This window comes from Chamaea fasciata, unplaced genomic scaffold, assembly GCF_029207755.1.
Source record: "Chamaea fasciata isolate MVZ Bird 193981 ecotype frontalis unplaced genomic scaffold, bChaFas1.0.hap1 SCAF_1, whole genome shotgun sequence".
NCBI classification, from domain to species: Eukaryota; Metazoa; Chordata; class Aves; order Passeriformes; family Sylviidae; genus Chamaea; species Chamaea fasciata.
In genome coordinates this window covers 65,577,762-65,601,470 of record NW_027094086.1, presented here as the reverse complement: position 1 = coordinate 65,601,470, position 23,709 = coordinate 65,577,762, and the positions used below count along the sequence as shown (strand labels likewise).

Genomic DNA, 23,709 nt, shown 5'->3' with positions numbered 1-23,709 from the left:
ACAGATTTGAGACTATCCAAGGAACCTGAAGGTGACCAAGTCCATGGGATCTGATGAGACGCATCTGTGGGTTGTGAGGGAACTGGTGGATAAAGTGGCTAAGCCACTTTCCATTGTATTTGAGAAGTCATGGCAGTTAGGTGAAGTTCCCACTGACTGGTACCCCCTACTTTTAAAAAGGGAGGAAAGGAAGACCTGAGGAACTACATGTCGATTAGTTGCACCTTGGTGCCCAGTCAGAACACGGAGCAATCATCCTGGAAATCATGCTAAGGCACATGTTAAATAAGAAGGTGATTTCTGCCAGCCAACATAGTTTCACTAAGGGCAAACCATGTCCAACACATCTGGTGGCCTATTACAATGGAGCTACAGCATTGGTGGATAAGAGACAAGCTAGTGACATAATCTACCTGGACTTGTGGGAAGCACTCAATACTGTCTTGCATGACACTGTTGCTCCTAAACTGAACAGGCATGGGTTTGACAAATGGACCACCCAGTGGATGAGTGGACGGATTGGCTGGATGATGACATCCAAAGAGCTGCCACCAGTGGCTCGATGTCCAAGGGGAGACCAGTGACAGGAGGTATTCCTCAGGGGCTGATATTGGGACTGACACGGTTCAACATCTTTGTCAGCAACACAGGCAGTGGAATTGAGTACAGCCTCAGCAAGTTTGCCAATGTCACCAAGCTGTGTGGTGCAGTTGACACACTGGAGGGAAGGGATGCCAGAGAGGGCCCTTGGCAGGCTCGAGAGGTGGACCTGTGTGAACATCATAAATCTCAACAATGCCAAGTAAAATGGGTCAGGGAAATCCCAAATGCAAATATAGGCTGGGTGGAGAATGAACTGACATCAGCCCTGGGGACAACTGGAGAAAGACTATTTACAAGGGTATATTTTGACAGGACAAAGGGAAATTCAAACGGAAAGGGGGAAGGTTTAGATTAGATATGAGGAAGAACTTTTTTAATGTGAGGCTGGTGAGGCACTGGAAAAGGCTTCCCAGGAAGTTCCTCAATGCCTCATCCCTGCAGGTGTTCAAGGCCAGGCTGGATGGGCCTCTGAGTTATCTGATCTAGTGGAAGGTGTCTGGGCCCACAGCAGGGGGAATGAAACTAGACAATCTTTAAGGTTCCTCACAACCCAAACTGTTCTACGGTCCTGTGATGAAATGCTGATCTCCAGCACTTCCTTTGTGCAGATGTGAGACAGGAAGAAAGACCCTTTATTGCAGTATGTAACTTGTTGCTGACGTGAAGCGGAGGGAGAGAGAGACCAAGCATCACTAAGAGTGGCACTTCAGTGTGTTCAGGAACTGGTGAAGCTTACCTAATTGCCCCGCATTTTCTTATATATGTATGTTTGACCTCCTTTAGGTGTCCTCTATTTTCTGTAGGAGAGCTTCAGAGCTACTTCAGAACCTAAGTCAAGGAATAAAAGCACCTCAAGCACTTGTTGCAGGTAGTATATTTTACTAAACTCATTATTCTGATAAAGCTTGTCTTGAGGGCAAAGCATTGCACATTTCTAGTGAAATACATAGACCTAACTTTGCAATTTCACTGAGGGTAGTTACACTGTGTGATCAACCTTGCTCTGGCTGCTTTGGGTGCAGCGTTTCTAAAACAAATCAAGTTTCCACTGAGGCACCTTAAATACAAATTTAAAAATGCATGGATTAATCTTCACGTCACTGAATGAAGCCTTATATTTTTAGCAGTCTTGGCAAACTAGATTAGGAAAGGAAGGTAGTTATTTCAGATGATGTTCTTTAGATAGGAAAAAAAGAACAATAAGACAAATTGAGTTAGATGTGAAATACCTATCCTCCAACTGCATAAAAAACACATGCATCACAACTTAGTGCATACGCCAATGCTGAGACATTTGTCTGATGCGAACAGTATCAGCAAAAAATCCTGTTTTGCTAAACAAAGCCTTACCTTTCTGCTATGGATTTCCTTGGGAAATAAAAATCCTCTCCTGCAAGGTAGGCAGCTGCAGTTCCACCTCCGAAATAGGTTTTCCTCAAGAGGGGAGCAATCCTGTTGTTTACCAATAATGCTCCTAAACCAGTTGGGAATCCAAAGATTTTATAGAATGAGATAGGGATAAAGTCAGCTTGGTGAACTCCCAGATCTAATGGAGAACTGCTCACGTACGAGGCTGCATCTAGTAGAACAAACCACTTCCCTGGTATTTTGATGGGGCAGAGTTTTCCAGATTTTATGTTCTGTATCCATGAAAGTGGATATTTGGTACCAGAAAAATTGCTCTGTGCTGGGTAAGAGAATAGATGAGGTGTTGTGCAGTTTTGTTCTTCAGCTGGTAACCTGCTTTTTGCTAACAAAATTTCCTTTGGTTTTATGGGAACTGACAAGACATTCATTTGAGCAGTTATGCCCCTCATACCAACCACAGATGTGTGGCTGTCAGTTAGGTAACAAAATCGACTGCTGGGTTGCTTTGTGCCTTCAGGTATCCAAGGGAATGATTCTGCTATCAGTTTAAGTGCAGCTGTGCATCCAGATGTGAAAATGACGGTGTAATCCTCAGCAGTAGTGTGAAAGTGTTGCAATATTCTGAAAAATAAAAAAAGAGAAAAATATCCATTTATTTTCTGATTTTTCTCTTTGATTGCTGTGTGATATATTTTGGTTTTCCTCACCATAAGTTCTACTGTGACATCGGATTTGAATAGAAGTAGACAAATTTTGCCAAACAGGACAATAAACTTTAACTTGAATCATTTTGCCCACAAGAGACTCTTTTCAGTGCTGAAGTGAAATGTATTCTTAAGAAGCCAATTTGCCTGGCTCCAAACAGAGTGGCCAGTCTGGTCTCTCAGTGGGATCAGGATCAAGCCTGCATATAATTAAAATTACACTGTCCTTCAGAGAGGCCAGTTTTATTTGCAAACTATGAGGGTTTTCAGTTTACAAAATATTTAGAGCAGACAGAATATGTTGCAGTTAAGATAATCTACTTAAATAGTGGGCATCCAAATTAAGGGTCACAGTATTCAACAGGGAAACCTTAGCAAACAGCTTTGCTCCTTGCTTGTTATTAACAACAGAAACAGAAAACAGCAAGAAACAACACACATTTCCATGGGTCTTATGCACATAAGGCTGTAATCTCTGTACCCCACAAAGGTAGCCCAAACCAGAAGAAATCGAATGTTTTCCAATGAGCCAAACTATGAAAAGCAAACTAGTCTCTGGAGGCATGTCTGTGCTACACATTCTTTGATGTCTTGAAGGCACCTCATTGGCTCTAAACTACCTTTTGTGAACACAATCTAACACAGGTTCTGGTACCCATGCTAGGTTGTGAATCTACTACAGTTTTGCAATGTGCAAGATGAGTCCTTTCTGAGGCTGAGGAATAGCTTCAATTCAGTCACCTTTTTTACCTTTGTCACTTGATCGACTTTCTCTGAATTAACTTTATAAAACTCCTACTAATATAAACAGAAAATGTAACAAACACCTGAGAGACATCAGCTTCAGTGAATGGAGCAGAGCAAAGAAAATTGAATCAAAGCATACATGTTACTGCTCAGAAATCTCTCCAAGCAGCTGGCATTCTGATCTGTGGAATTCCAAGATACACGTCAGCATTTAGAGTCTATGAACTCTGTTTTCCAATGTGTATCATAAAGTTTGTATGTTTTACACAACAGGATATTCCCTTGCTAGACAAGGCATAAAATGAGGATGGAGGTGCATTTAAATATAAGTTGCACAAAAGATTATGTGATAAATTCAAGTAAAAAATCCCAAAACATATGAAAGTGGTGAAATTCCTTAAAATTTTATTCATCCAGTCTGAAACACAAATGCTACAGGCAATGGGTTTTAGACCTGGGTGGTGGGTGCAACAGTCAAATATTAAACACTGGAAAAGAAACAATTACAATGGCTTTGATTCGGCAACAGCTGAGCCAAAAACCTACCCTAAAAAGGCCCACTGAAATGGTATTATGAATACTTTTCTCAGTTGGAGAAAACTCTCATGGTACTGGGAAGTACAGGAGGCAACAGATGGATTCAGAGGCCCAAATAAGCCTTGACTTTCTTCAGAACTTAAATTTTTGAAAGTTGATGCAAATGGTAGGTGTTTTATGTCTTCTGGAAATGAAGAAAGAACTGCAACTTTTATGAAGAAGCAGGTCATGGATTTAGGCTTTAAACATTCCAAGAAACCATTTGAAAGAATTCATAAGAATCTTTCTGAAACACATTTTCCAGGAGACAGTTGCTGCAAGCATTCACAGCTCCAGACATAATTTTTGAAGGCCATCTTCACAGAAACCAAATTTTCAATTAGAGTTTAGTTACCCTGTTAGGGCGAAGACAGGAACAATCACAGACGTTTTCGTATTGGGTATTGAGCTGACAGCCTGCCCCATCCATCGCTGCGACCTGCTCTCTCTGGTCACTGAATCCCTCCTCTTTCCCAAGCACAGAGCTGTGCAGCCTTTCCCTCCACCACCTGCTTTGCAGCCTGGAGCACGTGTTTGTGTCATATAGGACACTGAGTGAAGGAACCTGAAACCCTTAACCCAGCTGGCTCCAGGGTAAACACTCAGAACCATGCCCTGAATTTCAGTCTTGATATCATTCTGACTTTATTCTTCTTTCCTTGCATTTACCTAGATACAGAATGGTGGAAAGCAGAAAAAGCAAGAGTCCTAATTTCATCTTCAGGGGCAGAGTAGGAAAGCATTACACCTCTGTTTCTAGGGGAAAGGAATAGTGGAAAGTGGATTAGAAAGGAGGCTGGGTCTTTGTGGTTATAGGCATAATTTTTATATGTATTATCTGATGTGGCTTATTTTTGTATGCTCTACAGTCATATAGGACAGATTTTGGAATCATCACACTGATATAAACAAAACTGCAAAAAGGTTGTGCAATTCCAAGAAAAACCAACAACAAAGTATCCAAATCAGTCTATTTTTACCTCTGTGAGCTGTAGGACAAGTTATGTATTCACATGTATGTGTACACACAATACATTTTGAGCTAAAAAACTTGGTGATAGAAGCAAATTCTTAATATATAACATCTTTTCATAAGAGTGAGCTGACAAAAAGCAAGCTGAAGGCTATTATCAACTCTGCTCCTCTTTTAGTCTCTATAATTTCTCTGTTCTCCTCCCCACTCAGCCTCTTTGTGCCACACAGGCTCAGTGCAAGGTGAGATACACTGGATAAAAAGTGTTGCATAAATTTTGCATAAGAATAGCACCCGGAGTTGTCCATTGGAATTGTATTCGCTTACCACGGTATTTAATTTGACCAAAAGACACTGTAAAATGACTATAGCTGGAATGCAAAAATGGTGGAATGGGATTTAATAATGGGATGCTGTCATCCAACCATGAATATCAGAGCCAGTGAGTACTTTTATTAATAATTTTCAGAATTCTACGAAACAATAAATACTATTTTGGATTATTTAGACTCACAAATAGTGACAGCTCTATGTTTAATTCATAAATGAGTGAGACAAAGCTCATTGGTATTTTAACTGCATTTAATTTTAATTCATTCAAATTCAGAAATAGCAGAACAGTTCTGAAATGAAATCTCTGACACAACACTGATGTATTATCTATTCAGTTCAGTACCAGAAATTAACTTTCACATGAAAAAAATCAAGCTTTAGGGTTAATTTTCAGAAGACTCCAAATAAATTAGAGGGTTTTTTTTTTAAAGCCATTGAAGTTCCTAGAGCTAGAGAAACAACAAACTTATATTTCTAATTTACTTAGATAGAAAAGACATTCTTTTGTGAGTCAAATTAGCTACCTATTACATTTTGAGTCTCCAAATGCCTTATAAAATTGCTATGACTCCAGTACGTGCAAAAGAGCTGGAATTTTGATTGAACTATTTCTAACCTTGAAGAGGAAAATAAATAAATTAAGCAATAGCACCTGAGTTCAGGGAATTTTATTCTCCAGAATAAGGTTTATGATAGAATACCACAAACTTCTGAACTAGAGCAGCACTGCCATGAAAAAATCAGAGTACTCAGGGATAGAAAACTGCAATACATCTCAATGACTTCTGCAGCCCACAGCCCTACATCCTCTGCTTTGACATGGGCATTCTGAAGCACTGGCTATTACACACAAAATTCTTAATGCTGTCTGTCTTTGTGCAAGACATACCCCATTAAAGTGAAATGCAGCACACCTTTATTACACTCCAGGAAGATTTATAGCCATATATAAGGTCGCCATTGGCAGCAGGACTAAAGACTTGCAGTAGCAAACTGATAACTTGATCTACTATAGCTGACAAAGCTACAAAGAGCAGTAGCATTTTATACTATTACAAATTCCCACTTTTCAAAGGACTCCTTGGAAGAAAGGACTCAGAGGGTAATTGTTTCATTAAACATATGGACATGACTATGCCATCACTTGCAAGGTAGCAGAAAGGCTGAGGAACCAGTCCCTGGCAAGGTGAGGGAGGAAGCTGAAAGCTCCATCTTTGCAGGAATTTGAAAGCCACCACGAGGGGCCACCTCTTCTTGTCCTCTCAACGTCCCCAGGAGCACAGATTGTGACATAGATCATGCAACCTGTCCAGAGAGAAGGCACTGAAAATGCCCTCACTTGACCACACTCGCCTGTGCATTGTTTGTATTCTGAGACCTCTCTGTTAGCTGGTGTTTAATCATTTTTAAAAGTTACCAGGAGACTTTTTTAACTTTGGGACACCAGCTGAGCCAAAATGCCCTTCCACTTCAAAGTAAACACTGGCAAAGAAAGTCAATTTTTAACCCAAGCAGGCCTGCAGTCTCCTTTTATATGCTTAATACACACAAAATTAGTAATGAGTTTTATACTTAAAGATTTCTATAATCAAGTCATATATTTAGAGGGAATAGTCACATTACCTAACTTACCCAATACAAAAGCCCAAACTAATAGTTTAATTAGAACTACCACTCCACAGTACCACTGGCAGCTCTGCAGAAGGTAAAGGATACTATTTGTTCTGCTACCATAGGGACACTGTGACACCCGAAGCTGGAGAAAGTTTGGAGAGAGATGCTCTCCAAAGCTGCTGCTTGGCTGCCCTTCCCTCACGCAAGAAGCCCCATGTTCCTCCTTTCCATCAGCTCTTTGCACCTCTCAGCAGAAGATTAGTAGCAAACAAACTCACTCCCATACTACACCATTTCCATTACAGCCTCCCAAAATTCAGCTGATTAACATTGCTTTTCTTCCATGCTGCTAGGCTTAAAATATTTCTAAAATATATTTTACATCAATTTCTCTGTATTCAATTCTATTTCATTCTACTCTTACCTGTTTTACCTTTTGAAAACAGCTGTAAAAAGCTGAAAAGAAACTTATATTGCTAGGTTTTCTTCCCTCCATACTTTAATTTCAATTGGTGCAAACATTTCTATCTCTAGTTGGCAAGATCAAAATATGGTCAAGGAGTTTGTAGTTTATATGCTTTATATTTGTATTCACGATTTTACTAAGATTATATGAGTTTTCATAAGTATCATGAGTACAATGATTCCCTAGTCAGTAGCTGAGCTATATTAAAAAAACCCTTTTAAAAATTTAAGTATGGCCATTGTTACAGGAGATTCAGATTCAAAGACAGAAGCCTAGTTACCTATTCAAGTTTAGATAGCACTTCATAAAGGAAACTTTTCAGCTGCACGTTTACATCTAATTTTTTTTATTTTTTATCTTAGCATTTTTTCAGGGTCATGCTACCTAGATTCACAAATCCAGTTTGGACTTGTACTGAGAGATGCTTACCTTGGGCCTTAGAAATATCACATTGTTTTTGGAAACTCTGAAAAGATGTAATATGCTGTTGTTTAATGAATCGGTTTTGTACGAATGAAATTTAGAAGTCACTTCAGAGCCAGAAAATATTTTATTCTTGTTTAATTTTGTTTAAATGTAATTTTTTAAAAAAAATTAATTCTGTAACTGTCCTTTTAATCCTTTTTGCACAGAAGTGCAAGTCAAAGTATAGACAGTGGCTGAATTTTCATTTCTGGGTAAGAGTGTTTTAACATTCCCCATTTATTAATCAAGAGTCAGATCCAGCTATCCAAGCAGCCAATGGAAAAACTCCCACCAACTTTAATGAGAGTTCCTAAGGTCTTGTAAACTGCTGTGGCTGTTACAGAGCAGGGCCCACCCCTGCTTTCAGGCTTAATTTCAAGTGCACCAGCAGTTCTATATGTGTTTTTCTCTCCACATATAAAGAGAAAAATGGAAAAGAAGATGTGGCTATCCTCATTCAATCCAGCACAGAAAGATACCATAGAAAAGGATATACTTCTTAACATACAACCCATATTTTCTTTAATTTCTGTTGATGAGAGAAGTGACAGATTACATCTATATCCATGAAGGGAATGTTCCAGTTTACAAATTAAAAAGACAGGCTTTGTGGGTATGAAATATTTTATATTTTATTTCAAAAAAACAAGGTCTATTCAATCCAGTATGTCACAGCACCGAGTTATATTCTCATTGTCAATTCCCAATTCAAACAAAAGCAAACTGAAACCTATAAATGCTTTAAAGAATCAAATACATTCAAGCAAGAAAAAATTTACCTAACCTGTCTCCCTTCAGCAAAACATTACTAAATGAAAAAAAACTCGGTTACAGTTTTAGGTTTGGGGTGGTTTTCTTGGTTTGCTTTTTATTTTTTTTAATGCAATGTTTTCATCAGAAATATATACCATCTCATCTGCAACCTGGGCAGCTAATCCACCAGAGATCCACCAAATTGAAGGATTTGCCTATGGATTAATACCAGCATGAGAAAGAGCAGTGGGATAAATAGTCTTTTACAGTTCTCTCTCAAAGTTTCCCCAGTCAGTCCCTTTTCTGTTTCCGTTTCCTTTCTCATACTGATAATGCACAAATTTAAATTTTTCAAAGCACACGCTAACTGTGAAATAGCTGCACACTGCCTTCTTTATCCTCAGTAGTTACATACACATAAACTTCTTTTCTGACCATTTTACTTGGAAGGCACCCATTCTGAACCCAGTTTCTTTCCATTACTGCATGCAAAAGAGTGATTAGGATATTACCCATTGACATGACTGTTGTTTATTTGATCTCTGGAGACAAAACAAATGATTAGATGGAATGCACCTCATAAGTTCCACTTGGCATTGGCAGGTGATGGAAAAATCCCCCCCTTCTATTGGAAAGCACTACTTTCCTTAGGCATTCACACTCAGCCATCTGAATTGAAGCATTATAATCCCTCTACACTCATTCCCCTGCCCAGTTACTGGAGACACACTGTGGAAATACCCATTACAAAGGGTTATGGTCAGTCCTCACCAAACAAATCCCCTCTCCAGCTCTGCCAAGCTGGCAGCTCAGCAGAATGCCTGGAGTTTCCCTTGCACAACAGCTTTAGAAGAGCAGGGGCTCTTTAATGGCCACAAAACATCTTCCTGCAGGAAAAGATTCTTTGATGAGCAAAGCCTATGAGAAGCACACACCCTGACTGAGAGGTGTTGACCCTCATTACTCATTTCAAAGTGAACATCCAGAGGGTGTTCAGTGTCACACCTGGCACACTGGCAGGTACAAATAAAGGTGGTATTATGGCTCTGCATGTAATCAAAAGAGAAAAACAGTCAGAAGTACTCTTAAAATCCACAAAATCCAATGCTGTAAGCATCCCGTTGGTACAGCTTGTTCTAACACACAACTATAACTCCTCTCACTGACAGAAGTCTCTAATGCCTGTAACTTTCCAAATGTGGCAGAAACCTCTGGGTAACTGTTTCCTTTGAAATTAACTGTTATTTTTCTGTGCAGAGAGGGAAGATCAATAGCTACATGATTTTAGAACCACTTTGTGGATATTTTTTCTGAGTAAGATCAGCCAGATCTGTTTACTTCAGTACTTGAACAAGTGCCGAAGATTTGTAAAAACATCCATGAAAACCTGGTATTTTCATTAGTTATAACATAAGTGATTCTGAAAATTTATATCATAGATTCTTTAAAGGAAAATTCACCACCTAGTATTCAAGTAACCAGGAAAGAAATGTAAAATATAACCCATATTTTAAGCAACCATTTAAGAACTAGGCATAAACATCAAGCAGGTCATGAAAGAAACATTTCAAACTGTATTTACAGAAACTAATTGTCAAATTGAAAAACTACAAATTAAAATTAATCAGTTTTTAAATCATTCATGTCTTAGAATTAAAGCTATTTCTGCAAAAAATCTTAGGAGTCACCAGGAGTAAGCAAAGTTAAAAACAAACAGGAAGGTTTTTGCATGGACTAGCATATCACCCTAGTTGGTGTCTAGGGAACTCCAGCACGAGATGTTTTCAATATAGTATTCTCCTCATAAGTTACACCAAACACCTAAAGTCACTCTATATTCCTCTTACCTAGCACAAACCATAAGTTTTATGTTTAGGCATCCCCTGAACAGAAATGAACGCAACAAGATTTGATTCAATGGTGAACACTTGAGACAGCACAATACCAGCCAGAGGTGTCCTTTCTGCCATGAGTATGCGCAATATCTTATCCACAGGCTACAGGAACAAATTAAAGTGTGTGCATAAGGAAATTCGTATCACCGTAAGACATCTACACTGTGGACACAAGAGAAAATCTCTCTTTAGAGCCACCCAAAGACAACAGGCTCTGCATCAAGAAGCTCATCTGACCTAAGCTAGAGGTCTGCTTTAGGCTAAGGCATCTCACCGTGGACATGTCCAAATCCTTCCACTGCATGCCAAAGGCATCCAAATGCCTTGTGCACCATACACAGCTATGCTCCTCCAGCTTAACCTCAGCATCTTTGGAGTGCAAACATCCCTCTTCCCAATCTTACTTAGTGAGTTCTGATCTCTGACCTTTCCACACGTTCTGAGCTCCTGCTGGGAGACTCAGTGTTGCAGTGTCAAATTAATGCTGCTATAATGCCAGCAAGCCTCACTGTCATGAGGCCTGCCTACATGCCACAGAGATATCTGCTGGTAACTGGTCAGAAGTTACTACACATTTTCTTTTCTGATTCTTGGAAACTGGAGCATAACATTTGGCTATTTTCAGCAGCATAACAAATATAAATTTGTAAAGGTTGTTTCGGAATAAAAGAAATCCCATTTAGCTGTTCTGATGGTTCCACACTCACAAGTTTTTACAGTGACTAACCTTTTAAGTAATGTCAGATAAGAAATTAAATATTCTTTACGGTGCTAAGAAAACTTTGTAAGCTAGCCTTTTTTTTTTTTTCCCTCAAATAACATACCATTGCTTCCAGTCTTTTTTAAACATTATTCTTTGTTTAACTTTTATTTAGTGGAATTTGTTTCCAAACGAGATTTGGCCTTTAAACTGTGTACTTCTGTGGTCTTTTCAGCCATGGTGGGTTTTTTTGGTTTGTTGTTGTTGTTGTAGTAATTTTGTAGCCATTTTAAAAACTACAGCAAGTTTTTCCTGAAACAGTGTGTCACATTCCCCAGAAACTCTGACACTGGCCAATCTCTTTTCCCTGTAGGTGCCAGAGAATGCACAGGTGATGAGACCATGACCTGTTTGCAAAATGGATTTGCTGTGAGTCAAGCACAGACATATGCTCACTGAGATTGCCATTACTTATTTAGTATTTTTGGGGTGGTATTGCCTGGGACTAAGGAAGGTTTGAAAGGCAGAAGAGCAGTTGTGTAGACAAGCCTGTGCAACTCCCATACACCAGGTTTTCCCTACATCTGCTCCAAGCAAGTCCATCCCTGAGCCATCCTGAGTGCCAGGGATCTAAGCACAACAGCTGTGACAAACTGTGTGGGTCCCAAGCACTCCCACATGGCTAACAATCTTCTTCCACCACCCTCCTTTGGAAGGTTGAGGCGTCAATCACTCTGACTTGCCGTTATCAGAAAATGGATACACTTGAGCCTGTAGCCTGTGAAGAATATAGCTGCTTACATCCCTGGTAGGATGAGCCACTTGGAAGACATCTTGCTGAGATGAGATCTATCCAATGGTTTCTACTCCAGTTCCTGCTCCGAAACAAGGCCTCGTTCCTAATCTTGAAACATATCAACTACAAATAAAGTATGATCACATCAGTGATCACACATGCATTGCAAATTCTTTAATACTAATATGTTTCTCTGAAGTAATTGCAAAATACAAGGTGAAAGGAAACAAAGACAAAATGCTTTCACGTCAAAATGAATAAACTACATAAAATGTACCCAGAGTGGTAATAAAGTACTCTGATTCCAAATATCCAGAAGCTCACAAACTGACTGTTTCCAGTATAACCTCTTGGAACCACCTCTACAAAGTATTGTCACAGTATGACTGATGGTCTGACTACAAAAAATCATCAGACCCTCTGCCAGAGCTTTCTTGCTTAAAAGGAGAAAAAGAATTATGAAGAAAGGATAATATTTTGCAATTTGTAAAAGGCCTCTACAATGAGTTCACATTTACTTGAGAAATACTTAGGCCCAGAACTTTGGAGGTACTCAGGTGCTTTAGAGGGAATTAGATGATTTTGTGAATCTGGGTCTCAGTTACTATGGTGACGGAGTAAATGCTCACACATATATAGGCCTTATTTCACCAAGGGTAGCTTTTCAAGTACTGTGCTTCTGTCTGGAAATTACTTTAGATCAATATGTTAATCTGAAACCACCCTAGTCTGCTTTCAAAATCCAGAGGACTTACCTAAATCTATTTATGTATTTCAACAGTATTTCACTTTACATGGCATAGGTATCCCAGTAAATCAGACAAATCCTCAACAGCAATCTGTACTTCACCTTGTTGTAGGGGAAAAGCCACAAGAGTGAAACCTGGAAGATAGCTGGCCACCATTTATTTGCCACTTGTCTTTCATGTGCTGTGATGTCCCACTTCAAAAGGGTAGCCCTGATTCTGCTTCCTAGGAAGAGCATTGAAGCATTTTACACAAAGCTGCAAAAACTTCCTTAAGGGCAGTGACAATAATATGAAGAGCACAGCCAGTAAGTCTTGACACATAAACTCCAGAAACCTGCAAGGCTCCTACTTTGATAAAACACTGGACTATCTAAGTGCTTGTGAGCTAGAAATAAGACAGTATCACGAATTCTTAGTGGAGCCATCTTCATGACCATAATTAGAGAAATTCTCGAGAGTGAAAGACATTCCTGCTTGTTTGTTGAGCTGACCAAAGGATCCTTGGTCTTAGTGTGTCCTTGCTGCATGCTGTTCCCACTCAACCACATTCTTGTGTTGGCTCAGACAGCCTCAAGATTTCCCAGAAACTATGAATGGATGGTTTTTCATACAGGAAACATAATTTCTGCCTGTCAAGGCTCTCTTCATTCATCTTAAATCCTGACAATTGAGCTTCCAGCACTCCTGGCAGTTGACAGAGAAACTGTTTGACACATGATAGATGCAACAAGGCATAAATGGCTGAGGGATAGCCTTAAAACAAAGCTGGTGGCAATCTACAACATCAGGGAAAAAGGAACAATAAAAATATTTTAAGGAGCTCACAAGTGACATTTTTAGAATCATAAAATGAAAGCAGCTTGAAGGAAACTTAAAACCCATAGGATCATAAAACCTCCACATAAAAGCCATTGCTTTATTAATTGAAGAGAAAATATGAATAAAGCTCAGGAACCAGATGCTGCATATGTGAGAGAGAGCTAAGAGAAGTATTTTGTGACTTTCTGCAATCCTTCCCATCTTTTCTGTGGATCATTCTGTTCAAACCAAAATGGACATGACAATTATAAACTGAAACTAATGCTGTTTGAAGTATCCCATTAGCTAATCCTGTTATAAGTAAAGACACTATTGGTTAGAAAATTCATGCCAAAAGATGCATATGATATAACCCTTCCTTTTTGAAAATCTCAAGAAATAAAAAGTGACTAAAAACAAGTACTAACCACCACAATTTCATATAATCCTTCTACGTTTCAAGCTCATCTTTTAGAGCTTCTCAGCAGAAAATATTAATCAGAATATGTAGTGGCTGCCCTGAATTTCTCTTTTTTTTCACTATCTAGCCTCTAGGAGGTAGAAACCTGACCCAGGAGACCAGGACATCCAGATGTGAGATGGTCGATTCATACATCGAAAAACACACCCCATGTTGCCTATGTTCTGGGAAACATTCTGAAAGTAAATTCATCACTGCAACTCAGTAGAGCAAATTAAAACAAGGAGAAATACTTAGGAACCTATTTATGGCACTCCAAGGGTGCCACCCTACATTCCCAAAAAAAAAAAAAAAATCAAACATGTCAGGGAAAGATTCCCAAAATGAGCAGAGGACTACTCACACACGTAGGATACTGTCATCCACAAGATGACACACCATGCTCAACATAAAACAAAATACTCAGCATCTTGTGGGAAAAGAGCCACAGATCACACCTTTAAAACAGTGATTAAGTTGACTTTTTGAGTTCAAGTTTCTTTACAGAATAAAAGCAGAAAAAAATCAACAACTCAGGATGGAAAAACCTCAGCATGTTTGATTTCTTTTAAGTGCTATTTTAAATGGGATGATTTACAGTTTAGAACATTTGTAAAAATTTCTCTTTCCTATTCCAGATACGAGTAACCATAAAAAAAAAAAGTAAAGCAACATTTGCAGCTGGCAACTGAAATCTGCACTGTAGCCTTTCACCACTTGAGTTGACAGCCTGTGCTGAGCTAGAAAAGCAGAAATACCCATTCTTCTTAAACACATACAGATACACTGAAACTGTCTTATTCAAACTTGGATAATTTTACAGTACTGTCCATGTCCATGCACTGACAAGAGATTTGTTCCTCACTACATGATTTCCTAGTTTTGTTGTTCAGGGAAGGGGTTCATTATTCTTCTTGTTTTCAATGGTAAATGCGTGGTCATTTTAGCAGAATTAATGGTTGTGACAACACTGATGCAATTCCTGTCAATGGATGCATGTGTAGGGCCACATGTTTGGTTACACGCTCACAGCTGCACAAAAGGAAGCCCTCTCCCTTGATTACATTTCAAGGTAAAGTATGGTCTAGAATTACTGCTACTGGGATTCAAAAGTTCTGAAAGGGTCTTCAAGCTAAAGAAAAAAAAAAGTCTGGTTACATTCATGTATTATCTTATAAAGTGATGAAACCCTTCCCTTTTCGGAAAAATGTAATTAAGTGAATAAATCTAGACATAGATTTAACCTATGACCCTCTTGCATTAGGGAATATAGGCATACTATAAATTCACCAAAATTGGAAAGCTTTGTTAATGGCTGGAAAAAATACATTCCACAACAACTAGAAATTGCAATAGCCTCTGTGTTACCCTGCAGCACCACATTACAATAAGTTAGTTCTTGTGAAAGTGATCTCTTCTTAAATACAAACCAGAGGGCATGTTAGCAGTAAGATCTGATCAGAGTTTTAGAGATCTAGTAATGCTGTTTTGCATGGTCCTCAGCTCAAATTCCAACAGGATCAAGTCACATTTCTTATGCATGAAGCAGGAGAACAGAATTCCAAGTTCTTTATTAAGTTTTTTCAGTTAAAATCTTTCTGGTCTGTACTTTAAAACTCTCCCTATCATAATTTCAATACCATTTTGGAAGGGTTATCACACCTTTGATGCTTTGATATTAGTTTTGGTAAAATCTAATATCATGAGGAGCAGAATGAAAGTGAATATATTTGATGAATATTTATTAAAAGTTCTAAGGACACTCATGGTGTGTATGTCTGTGCCCTTTGTACATTGCCTTCTGCAAACATTCCAGCAAATGTACATCAAGTGTAAATGATTACAGAATGTTCTGAGAAGGTAAATACTGAACTTGTAATTGTACAGTAGAAATCTGATTATAAGAGCTATGTTCTAAAGGCCAAAGGCAGACGCTTAACACACATGCTGTATCTCATTAAAAGGTTCAAATTTTGAATTACAAGACCTCAAAATTAATTTCTGGCAAGCTTTCCCTTCAACAAGGCTGTCAGCAAACTATGTGGTGAATAACCAACTGCTGAAGAATATGCTGAAGAATAGTCTTACTTTTATGGACAATTTCCAGAATAAGTGATATGAAATTCCCAATGCAGAATAAATAATTATGTTCTTTGCCCAGCTCATGGTCATCAGCTCACTAGGAATTTGTCCAGAAATAGAATCAAAAGGCAACCTCTTTTCAGAAGCCATATTTAAAGACAAATAAATCCCAGAAGGATGAGTGAAAGTCCATTGTACTGCAGTATATATTTTTAGCTACTACACTTCAGTTTTCATTAAGTGTTTGTGCAATGTGACAGAGCAGCAGGAGGTAAGTGCTCTGGTGTATCATTTCATACTTTTAAATCATCTGTCTAGACCATCTGGCTGCAACTCAAAACTGCATGTTCCTAAAACAAAGGTAGATGCATGAATTGTCAAGAGATGCCATCAGAGTAAGTCACCTATGAGTATTAGCAGAAGTCAGAAACAGTAAGCGGTCTGCTATAAAAAGCAGAGGGGTACTTTGCTTGTGATTCAAAGACAATTAAATGTGAAGGGTACAAGATACTTTATGTGTTGCTGCTCATTCACATTATAGTTCTATTGGGCTCTTTTTCATTATGCATAATTTTTCAATGAAGAAAGGGGCAAGAACTGCATAGATATTTTTAAACTTACAGTTTGATTGTTTTGAAACTCTGACATTCCTCTTTGTACCAATATTTTCATAGCTATATAAAAATATAATTACAGCCTGTTGCACAAAACCTTCAAGAAAGCAAATTTGATCAAATTATTAGGCAAAACCTTGCTCTGTTGAGATTGGGCAGCTATCCATCAGGTTTTTATTCAAGATGTGTAGATGTTGCCTGCTATGCCAGTGCTCATTCCAGTATGTTTGACACTGCACGTATTGCTACATATTTGGGCATGCTGGGTCAATGGGCTGGGGACAGTGGTATGAAGCGCAGCACAGTGAAGTGTCAGGTTCTGCACTTCAGTCACAAAACCCCCTGCAGTGGTACAGGCTGGGGACAGAACGGCTGGAAAACTGCCCAGTGGAAAAGAACATGGGGGTGCTGGTCGACAGCGGCTGAACGTGAGCCAAGAAGGGGCCAAGGGGCCAACAAGGCCACTGGCATCCTGGCCTGTATCAAAATCAGCATGGCCAGCAAGTCAAGAGCAGTGATTGTCCCCCTGTACACACTCAAGTCCTGTGTCCAGTTCTGGGCCAAAGACACTGAGATGCTGGAACATGTCCAGAGAAGGGCAAGGGTCTAGAGAGTAAATCACATCAGGAATGGCTGAGGCAGCTGGGGTTGTTTAGCCTGGAGAGAAGGAAGCTCAGGAGTGACCTTACAGCACTCTACAACCACCAGAAAGGAGCTTGTAGCCAGATCAGTCTCCTCTCCCAGGCAAACAGTGACAGAACAAAAGGAAGTAGCCTCAAGCTGTGCCAGGGGAGGATCTGGCTGGACATCAGGAAAAATTTCTTCACTGAAAGATGCTTAAGATTGGAACAGGCTGCCCAGGGAAGTGGTGAAGTCACCGCCCCTGAAAGTGTTCAAGAAATGACTGGATATGAAACTTAGCACTGTGGTTTAGTTGACAAGGTGGTTTTCATTCAAAGGCGGGACCTGATGATCTTGGAGGTCTCTTCCACCCTTAATGCTTCTGTGATTCTTTAAGTCTGTATTGGCTCAGAGTAGCTTTGGCCACTATACTTCTGGTGCTCAACTCCTCTTGCTATTAATTAGAGAGCTGCTATCAAGCTCACCAGCAAATGGGCGTCAGCACTCAGTGATTCATTCACCTGTCTTACCATTTTGTTTAGACCACTTAGTCCCAATAGAAACACATGTTCTTGTTGGGTTCCTACAGTTAGAGGCAGGAAGCTAAGAGCCCTTGCTCTGTGCCCCCAAAAATTCCTATTCTAAAAGATCCTAGCTGTGTTTTTGTTCACCTTGTTTTTCCCACCAGACAAAATCAAGTTACCTTTACAACAAAACAGTCAAAACCAGAAAGAGTGAGATTCACTTGGTGACAGTCCTGTTCCAAGGTGTTGCACTTCCCATGGAGCTCCTGAGGTTAAAAAGGTGGTTCTGCACACTATCATGAACTGGGCAATTTCTGTACTCTACTGAGACCTCCGTCTCAACATTCTTGATGGAACAACCACTACCACTTCCAGTGTACTCGCTGCACATTTTGGCTAGAGGCCTGGCAGTATCAAAGTGTCACATTGCTTGTAGTAATCCAGAAACAAGTTTTTTACAGAAGAATATGAAAGACATAAAGCTCTGATGATATTTATTGACTCTTAATCGACTCTTGAATTACTGCTACACATATGTAGGGGTGCAGTGCCACTACCTTTGTACCATATTAAGAACTTCAAAGAGCTCGTGGAATACACATCTGAGGGCAAAATACCCACAATGGTTGACAGTAAAGCAGGTTCTGCTGCAGCATGTCAGTTTTTGTCTGACAGATATTGGGCAGGTTCTCCAATTCCCTGCATAGAGCTACTGATTGATTTGTTTCTTTTCTTGAAGTGGGAAGGTTACTGCTTCCTCTGCTGCTGTCTTCCCCTCCTCCCTCCCATTTGGCAGCTATTACAGAAAACTCCTGCAGCAACAGCTATCACTTCAAATCATGTCTATTTTTCACTGGAAGCAGCAGATGTACCCATAACACTTCACTAAAGTTAGAAAGGGAGGGTTGACATGACATATCTGTAGTACAAGTACACTGCAAGTTTATTGAGTGCTTAAGCCTTGGTAAGGAGAGTATTTAAGCATGTCTTTAACTCTCAGTGGTTTTCCCATTGTTTTCAATTTGTCTGCAATTACACACATACCTAAAAACCTTCTTGAAGAGAGACATTACACAATAAATTTTTCACATTCATCCTCCTTCCTCAACCCCCACAAATTATTCAAATGCCATAAATGTCATAACAATTTTATAAGATATTCAACAGTTCTTTACTCAATGTTGAGCCATACTGACTTTTTTTGTTTAACCAGAGTCAAGCAACAAAATGAAAGTAGACTGTCCTCTTACTGCTTGTAGGCTGGCAGAAGAGGGGAGATGTTGAGAAAACTCGTAATGGATTTTAGTATAGCCTTTTTTCACATCAATGTTGTGTTCTGGAGGTCTCTAAGGAAGAGATTCTAGATAAAGAAAGTTACTTTGTTTATAATATTCCATTAAGCTGCAGTGCTGATGTCTTCAAAGATCTCTGTGCCTACACATTTCTTTAGATATAAGTGCCAAGGTTAATTTTTTTCAAAATAACTCCATATACTAAGTAATAATGAAAATGATAATAACAATTATTACTATTTTAAAAGTAATGAAATATTTCAATTAATACTTTTCATATTATTGCTCAGTGCAAATTTTAGCAAATCTGTAATTGTTTCCATTGCCTTCATACTTCACCTAACATGTGATGGTGAGATTAAAAGATAAGGACTGAGCTTAAAAAAAAAAAGTCCCAACACCATTTCCTAGAATCTCAGTTCCTTTTACCATGAACTTGGAGTACAGACAGACACTTGGTCATTGTTGCTGTTTAATTATTTGCATTCTGTTACCACACAAGAAGCTCTGCTCACCCACAGGATGCCACTGTGAGAGATGCTGTATTCACACATAACAAACTAAATTCCCCAAGGAACTTCAGGATGGGTCTGATTGCCTTCTGAAAGCTTGTGTGTGCTGCAGAATTGGCAAGGTTTACAGCACAGCCTTGAAAAACACTTTACAACCAGGCAGATTGCACAAAGCAAAATCAAACACAAATTTTGTTTTGCTTAGATACATATCTGTATCATACATCTGTATGTATGCACAGACCAAAAAAACCCCTTTAAGCTAGGGAAAAAAGACATGCAAATAAAAAGAAAATTACTCCAGAATAGTTGTAAAGCTTTACAAGATCTTAAAAGCTATGCAAAGGAACAGAGCTTCTATGTGCTCCCCAGACAAAGATAATTGACTGTCAATTTAAGAGAAGGAAAAAACCTTACAGTCTAGTGATAATTTACTTTATTCACTGCATAAGACTTCATATGGACATATGGAGACCATTTGTGACTTTATTGTCCTTATTGTTCTCATGAGGATTAAGCTTTTTGTGATTCTCAGATATTGTTTAGCCGTATTACAAATGAAGAAAAAAAATATACCTTTGCCACAAGGTTGCATTCCTTTACGATCAACAGAGGTACCGTTATTTTACTCTGAACAGGAAACCAAAGAGAAGTTTGCTTTTAAGTCATGATACATAGGTGCTAAAAAGGTTTATATTTTGTACAATAACTCAATGAGCATTTTTACGTATTTTATTGAGTAACAACAGAGCTATCAGGGAATTCAAAAACTTAGGAGATTTTTTCCTCTCCTTGATCTAATTTTTCCCTTTGTGCTTTTGCAGAATACTTGGTATCTGATGCTCAGAAACCCAGGTCAGAAAAGCACAAGCATTGCAATGTTCTTGTACATATCCTGCTGATCTTGTGCAACCACTGCTTTGTGCAGCAATCAAGGTACACTGCACTTTGATCCTTTGCTATTCTTGGAAAGCTACAGGCTGAGGCCCTGACACAAGCTAAACTCTCTGCCATTTCTCTGTATGGGTTGTAACATTTAGACATTAATGTGATTAAGTGTCATATCTCAAATATTACAAACTGACATTCTTGCCAGTAATTCCACTAAATTTTTGCCAAATAAAGACTGCTTAGATAAGAAAATGTTGACAAATGTGAACATTTATTTCTCTAAGGCTTCCCTTACCTTTCTCTAAGTAATGTGCCTTGAACAGTATTATTTAATTTCAGTAATTACCAGTATTATTTAATTTCAACATTATTTAACTTAAACATTGCTTTCAATAAAGTGTTTCAAAGATAAATAAATAAATAAATCACCACTTTGAATCCCTCAGAGTTTTAGCTAAACTACACTTACACAACCAGCTATAATGTCCCAAGGCATGCTCTCTCTCACATGCATCCCTGTGTCCACAAGGAGAAAATATCTAATGCAAGTCACTTCCCTTAGCATTCTCTTCTCTGCCTTGGACATCACACCCTTCTCCCATTCCCTGCTAGTTTAAATTCTACTGCAAGAAACAGTTTCTTCCTTTGGCACTTTGACCAGCTCACTGTCCCCAAGTAGCTCTCCCCATCTCAGCTGAAACAGAAAGGGAATTTTGTTCTCCACTTCCAAGGTTTTGACTCTCTGCTGCAAACCTCACCACTTTTTCAAACAGTCTGATTTCTACTCTTGTAGGAAGCATCCACTTGCTTGTAGCAAGCATTCACTAGCAGAATATCCATTTATGGATATTGGATTACAAGTGTCCCTTGTTGCCTTCCACCCCTGATACCCTCCAGAATAAATTTTCTTTCAACGAGTGGGGCACTACCACTGTGACTTCCTGTGTTGATCTCTCTTGTCTGCTGGGTCTACTATGCTCCCTTAAACATCTGTGCCCACCTGCAGTTCCTGCTCTTAAACCTTGACAATAAATTTTCCAGGAAAGAGACTATCTTCCCCAGACACTAACTAACACATCAAGTACCACAGTATGCATCAGGTATTATATGCACTATCAGAGCACAAAGAAGAGGAGATGCATGATAAACATTTGTACCATAAATGTTTGAATGTAATCCAAAGTGCATACAAAACATGAAGATTTTGATGCCTGATCTGGTAGCACTTCTGAAATTTAGGCTTAAGTAACACACCTATAGCACCTACTAATGTTGATAACAGTTTGTCACATTTAACTGTCTTTTAATTAATAACTGACTATATTTTAAACTGATTGTACTTTAGCTGATCATTTTCTTGAAATTATTCACCCAGGAAATCACACAGAGGATGTATGAAAATGTAGATCTCCTTTCTTCAAATTACTACATAAAGTCGACTTCCATCAGCAGTACAATCTGAAATGTTTCACAATCAACATGATACTAAAGAGGTACTCATTAGTACCTCTAAAGAAAACAAAACATTTTTATGTGAAAATTACAGACCTATTTTTTAAACCGTGAAACTTAGCTGCATCTCTGCTCTCAATGTCAGAAAGCAAGAGAGTATACAAATAGGCCCAGCCAGAAACTACTATGACAAAATATTTTTAAAGAATTCAGCATCAATAAAACATGAGTAACTGACCAAAAAATCACACACAGACACACAGAAAGGAAAATGTACACTAAAGAAGCTTCTTTTTGAGATTACGGTATAGTGCTTTCAAGTGATGTATTATTTTCTTTGGAAGCAACAAATTGTACTGCTAAAATGAAACATCCACAGGGAAAAAGAATCTTACTAATGATAAATTATTGTTATATAAAAGCAACAAGATTAAAAGAATACTCTGTTAAAAGATACACTTTATTTTTTCTGCTAAGACAAAAATACCATCAGAATAAACATTCTGCAGTACAGAAAACCCTATCTCTTCCAAGAAGCCTCTGAAATGCTAAACTATTATTTCTAGAGATCCGACGTAATTAGAGTACAACCACTTTAAGTGCAGTCTAAGCTGGATTAATCAATAATGCATGAACTACATGCTCAAAATAGCAGGTCACTGTCACTAGGGATTAGCAGGGATCACATCTGGGAAAATGTGCACACAGAACATTTACAATTCACCAAATATATGACAGACCAAAGTACGCAGCCTTTACAGATCCCAGGATCAGCTACATCTAGTAGGAGAATAACGAAGCACCTTGGGGATGAGAGAGGCCAAGCAATTCTGCCGAGTATAAGTAGTTAACCAGCTCCTGCAGCAGCCTTGGTTAGTTCTATAAAGTTCTAGTAATTGAGTAACATTCCCTTTTAGATAAAGATATACATCCACAAAAAGGAATATGGGCCTGACAGCCAAGAAGGCAGGCAGCATCCTGGGCTGGATTACCGAAAACACAGCCTGCCATCCTCCTCTATAAAGCAATCATCAGGAGCACCACAGCATCAGGCCTCCAGCACAGGAAAGACAATGATCAAGTGCAGCAAATTCGGTGGAGAAACATCAAGGCTGAGCACATGACCTGCAGGGGTTTTAGCCTCTGAAAGTGAAGCCTTCAGGGGGATCGAACAGCAACCTTCCCTCACCTGTGAGGAGGTCATTAAGAAGACAGAGACAGGCTCTTCACAGTAGTGCAGTGTGAGGATGTGGGGCAAAAGATACTAAATGAAATGAGAAAGTATCAAATTGGATAAAAGAAAAAGCTTTTGCCCTATGGGGACAGCAAAACAATGAAACTTTGCCAAGAAGTATTATACAGACAGGGGTCCTTGGAGGTTTCCAAATGGATTTGGCTTTCAAGAGCTGTGTGACTGTCACCATGTACCAAACACTCCTTCTCCTTCCATTCCTAAGGTTCTCTACATTTAAAGCACAAGGGATGACTGATATTTTTGGCTGTATTCTTTTGCACTTTACAGAAACAAGAAAGCCAGAAGTAGAGCAAAAACGCCTCCCAAAGTAGATGCTGCTTTCGTCTTCACAAGTGTTAAAATGGATTTGATATATGTCACACAACAAGAAAAATAAAAATAGTTAAGTCTTAAATAATTAAGAACTTGAAGTCTGGCTGCTAACTCCAACTGGATGTGCTGGTGTGTTTTGTTTGTTTTTTTTTTT

The 23,709-nt window shown here is 38.9% G+C and overlaps 1 protein-coding gene across 2 annotated transcripts in view; it reads right to left on the bottom strand.

Moving 5' to 3' along the window:
* MOCOS (molybdenum cofactor sulfurase) overlaps positions 1-23,709 on the bottom strand; it is a 257,223-nt gene that overhangs the window by 123,481 nt on the left and 110,033 nt on the right. For both annotated transcript variants that reach the window (XM_066185278.1, XM_066185269.1), the window contains one exon: positions 1,954-2,592. In XM_066185278.1, coding sequence (XP_066041375.1) covers positions 1,954-2,592 — 639 coding nt within the window. The remainder of the gene's footprint in view (positions 1-1,953; positions 2,593-23,709) is intronic.